The 5,091-nt window shown below is 30.6% G+C and overlaps 1 protein-coding gene across 1 annotated transcript in view; it reads right to left on the reverse strand.

The window, feature by feature from the left end:
* The window catches only part of LOC106467138 (atrial natriuretic peptide-converting enzyme-like), a 23,349-nt gene that overhangs the window by 6,309 nt on the left and 11,949 nt on the right, over positions 1-5,091 (reverse strand). Inside the window, exons 5-7 of the mRNA XM_022395271.1 lie at positions 4,616-4,739; positions 2,857-3,023; positions 1,220-1,394 (exon numbers count right to left, since the gene is read on the reverse strand). Of these exons, the coding sequence (XP_022250979.1) occupies positions 1,220-1,394; positions 2,857-3,023; positions 4,616-4,739 (466 nt within the window). The remainder of the gene's footprint in view (positions 1-1,219; positions 1,395-2,856; positions 3,024-4,615; positions 4,740-5,091) is intronic.

Raw genomic sequence — 5,091 nt, forward strand, 5'->3', positions numbered from 1 at the left:
TAAAATAAATTATTTTACATTGTTAGCTTAATTGATGTATTTAGAACAAAATGCGTTCACACCACAACAATGTATTCTAATCTTTATAAGTTAAAATAAAAATAAAATAAATTATTTTACATTGTTAGCTTAATTGATGTATTTAGAACAAAAGGCGTTCACACCACAACAATGTATTCTAATCTTTATAAGTAAAAATCTAAAATAAAATGAAATAAATTATTTTACATTGTTAGCTTAATTGATGTATTTAGAACAAAATGCGTTCACACCACAACAATGTATTCTTATCTTTATAAGTAAAAATCTAAAATAAAAGAATATTTGATTAGCTATGTTCATTACCATGTCGATCTTTTTATTTATTTCTAAGTAGATAGATCACTCGGATAGAAAGGTAATATTAATATTCACAGTAGTATGTCGTTTTCTTTCATTATGCGCACATTGGTTACTCGACCTTCATCTGCCATATTTCTATTTCCTCTTCCTCGAATTTGATTGTTACGATATGTTTATATTTCATGAAACACTGTATGAAGATATTTTTACTTTAAAAACTAGTCCTAACACTCAGAACTGTGGATTTGGCATTATAGTAAATGATAAGGAAATCCTGACGTATATTTTTTCAGTAGTAAATCCCTCTTTACTTTTTAGAAATAATCCTGTAAAAAATCAAAATATTGAAATATAATCATAATCCACATGAAATTCCATTACATCTACATGCTAAAACGACTTTTTATAATAATCTTATTTACGTATGGAAAAATATTTTATGTTCACAACAGCACCCTCTTCGGACAAAATGCAAACGTCTGCCATTTTGTTTCTGCTGACCACATTAATCCGAAACTAATGCCAAAAATTGCCTTTTTTTCTATGTACTTCAATTGATACTAATTTTTATAGTGATTTAGTATTCACTGACCTTACCTGCTTAATTTTCAAAAAATAAAACGTCCAATGTCAGTCTCATCCAGTTATAAGCAAGGATAACATTTATTCGATTTAAGTTATGATGAATGCAACAGCTTAGACGATTGTTGTTGGATTTTTTTATTGAATTTTATTATAAAGATTTACACTTTTACATAAGATATTGTTACTGTTTCTTTAAAAGTAATGATTCTGATATAAAAGTTTTCAAACCAACAAGATTATCTAAAATTTCATATCCCTTACCGTTACCTTACTTACAATTAAATCAACTTACAGAACACAGTTTGCTGATGTCACCAACCAATTTGGAGATATAATTTCTGCATGACAAGTTTTATTTGTGTGTATGTTCTTCACTATGGCTAGTGACGGCCACTGTCGAGGTGAGGATAGCAGGCCTTCAACAACAGGCTTTGTTCGATACAAGGGTCCAGGAAGGGTTGAACAATCTAAAACAACGAATTAAATTAATCACGTGCAATGTTTTTAAGGTAAAGAATCAACAAATAAGATGAGATCAGAATAATAAAACACATAATCTGTAAACAATAAATCAGTTTACAGAATTATATCAGAAACATATAGGTTATAAACTAAAGAATCGGCAATAGAGATTAATTCAAAATAATAAACAACTAGCTTATAGATTAAACAATGAATAACCAGTTGTTTATTATTCTAATGTAATCCTAGCTTATAGATTAAACAATGAATAACCAGGATTACATTAGAATAATATACAACTAGCTTATATATAAAACAATCAATAACCAGGATTACATTAGATTAATAAACAACTAGCTTATAGATAAAACAATCAATAACCAGGATTACATCAGAATAATAAACACCTAACTTATAAATTAAACAATCAATAATCAGTATTACATTAGATTAAAGAATCAGCACTCAAGATTACATTAGAATAATAAACACCTAATTTATAAATTAAACAATCAATAATCAGTATTACATTAGACTAAAGAATCAGCACACAGGAGTACATTAGAATAATAAACATCTAGTTTATGAACTAAGGAATCAACTACCAGAATTACATTACAGGAATAAAGCACTTCATTTGTAAATTAACAATCAGCAAAATATTATGAAATCAGAGTTGTAGAACAACTCATTTGTAAACAAAAATTATCAGTTAACTAGAATAAAAACACTGATGAAACACCTATTTAACTGTAACAGAAAAAAAAATCATTGAATGGTTAATATATAAATAATATATAATATATAAAGAATTAATTAACAGGAATATAGAATTAATAAAACAAATTATTTATCAGCAACACAGAAGCAACAAAATTAATTAAATGAGGGGAATAAAATCGAACCTCCGTAGTACGTGATTTATTTACAGAAAAACATGTATAATTTATTATGTGCCTACGACTGCGAATTTGGTTAAGAAAGGAAACTTATTAGAAAGTTAAATCCAATAAAGATGGGGAAATTGTGTAAAATTCTTATTACTGAAAAAATTATTCCTGTTGGCAATTGGTGGAAAACATCAATTCCAAAGGGGGGACGGTCAAATTATCCTTTTGTATATGTAGTGATTCTTTAGAAACAATTGAAATAATGCTGAACAATAAAAACAAATAAATAAAATAACAGGGTAATAAAAGCTGCCTTCAAATTGTAATTAGATAATATATTAAGCTTTTTTCGACACTTAATCTGCATATTTTATGACTGTTACTTGTCTACCATGATTGTAAAATTGAACACAAAACCATCTTACTGTTTTGGCCAGTTTTCCAACTTAACTATGCATATTTTATATTTAATCCGTATTTTAAGATATATCAAATTGTATATATTTATCTAATAAATACTGCAAAACCTGTATAAAATCAACCTGAACGAGGTTCAGGGAAATTGTGTAAAACTTACTAAACTGACGACACTCTACTACAGCAGCCTGACTATCTTCACAACTAGAGTTGAGCCGTAGTCTCGAAGTCCAGAATGTGTGATTCGATGGAGTAAAAGAACGTTCGTATGAAGCCCAACTGGAACTGTTTGTTACTACTGTTCTTGTCTCTACCGCTAGGGCCTCACTAGAAGAATACCACAAACCACCGTGACTTTTAAAGACATTCTTTGTTTAAGAAATTCGTCCAAAGCTACACTTGGGGTATTTGCATATAAATGTTCCTAAATTTGAACTAATATACTAGAGGTAAGACGGTGAGAGAACAGCCCCCTCCAAGCCAACTCTTGTCTGATCGAATAGCGGGGATTTGATCCGCACCTTCATGTAGCACTCACGACCCCAAATTACGTAATGTGTTCTTGAGGCAACGGACACGAACCTTGAATCCTCAGATTCATAGTATGGTCACGCTAATCACAAAACCATGCCCGGTACAAATTGAAAACAGTTCATACTTCCAAAATTAATAGCTAATTAGGTAATAAATAAACGCTGCTTTTGTTTCGTAGTTCGCTACTAAAGCTGATGGTTTCATTATTAATAAGTTAATTAAAACAAAAGACAGTGAACTTCAAGTTGGCGAGCTTCATAGCAAAGATTACACGTTATTAACCTCAGAATTACTCATGAGGTCCGGAACCTTTCAGCTTTTGAAACACATTTTTATAAACTATTAGTGCACCAAATTACTCATAGGTCCGTGACTTTCTTGGGCATAGAATCCCTTATGAGTCACACAAAAACTAAACAAAAATGCCATCAATACATCAGTTAACCTCACTAATGAAAGTTGATTTTTTCTGTGTATGATAAGTACAAAATGAATTGTTATTTTTTCTAATTTTCTATCAGTTATTTATAGTAAAAGCTGTAGGAGGCGAAAACAAAATTACTCACTATATTGACCCCCCCCTCCTCCCAGTAGTACAGCGGTAAGTCTGCAGATTTATAACGCTAGAAATCGGGTTTCTATATTCGTGGTGGGCACTGCACAGATGGCCCATTGTGTAGCTTTGTGAACGGTGTGAAAACCAACTTGGTCAACTACAGAATATGTAGTTCTAAAAATAGTTATTTATTTTTCATTTGAAGTTTTACTTTCAACGAATTCACAGCCTAACATTTCACAAAGAAGACATTACGTGAGAACTATAAACGAAGTAAAAACATCCCAGTAAGCAGACATTAAAGTTCTCCTGGTGATTTTTCTAACAAACTATCAGAAAGAAGGCATTACGTGAGAACTATAAACGAAGTAAAAACATCCCAGTAAGCAGACATTAAAGTTCTTCTGATTATTTTTCTAACAAACTTTCACAAATAAGGCATTACGTGAGAACTATAAACGAAGTAAAAACATCCCAGTAAGCAGACATTAAAGTTCTTCTGGTGATTCTTCTAACAAACTATCACAAAGAAGGCATTACGTGAGAACTATAAACGAAGTAAAAACATCCCAGTAAGCAGACAATAAAGTTCTTCTGGTGATTTTTTCTAACAAACTATCACAAAGAAGGCATTACGTGAGAACTATAAACGAAGTAAAAACATCTCAGTAAGCAGACATTAAAGTTCTTCTGGTGATTTTTTTCTATCAAAATAAGACCAGATATAATTCCTAGTAAGCCAATAAACTAGTTTTGTTTGACAGATTACAGTTAGTTTAAGAAATGTGTAGAGTTTTTTTTTGGTATTTTAGACTAGTAATCTTTATACCCGAATCCCAGTTCTTGACAAAGACGATCTCCAGCTTCCGAAGTCCATTCATGTCCACAAACAAGGTTCCATTCTCCTGTCACAGAGTTGTAAACTTGAACGACTCCATGCACGTCAACTCTCACTGAAGAAAAAAAAATTTCTTTACATAAATGTGTAATATTACGATAATAAAAGATTTTGGCAAAATACTTGGTCTCAGAAACTTATTCAAAAGCAACAAAAAAAAACAAAAAAAAAACGATTACTGATCAAAAGAAAATAAAAATAAAGGTTACAAACTATAAGTCTGAACTATTATGTAATTCTCTATTATACAACCAAAGATATAAAAGTAGACTGATAATGGCTGGAGACGGCTTAAATGGGTAACGAAGAAAAACTTTAATATAAGTTTAACATGACAGCAAATGCACAACGTTTCGACAAGGTTTTGTACCTGATGATGACAAAACCTTGTCGAAACGTTGTACATT

Source organism: Limulus polyphemus, unplaced genomic scaffold, assembly GCF_000517525.1.
Source record: "Limulus polyphemus unplaced genomic scaffold, Limulus_polyphemus-2.1.2 Scaffold2501, whole genome shotgun sequence".
NCBI classification, from domain to species: domain Eukaryota; kingdom Metazoa; phylum Arthropoda; class Merostomata; order Xiphosura; family Limulidae; genus Limulus; species Limulus polyphemus.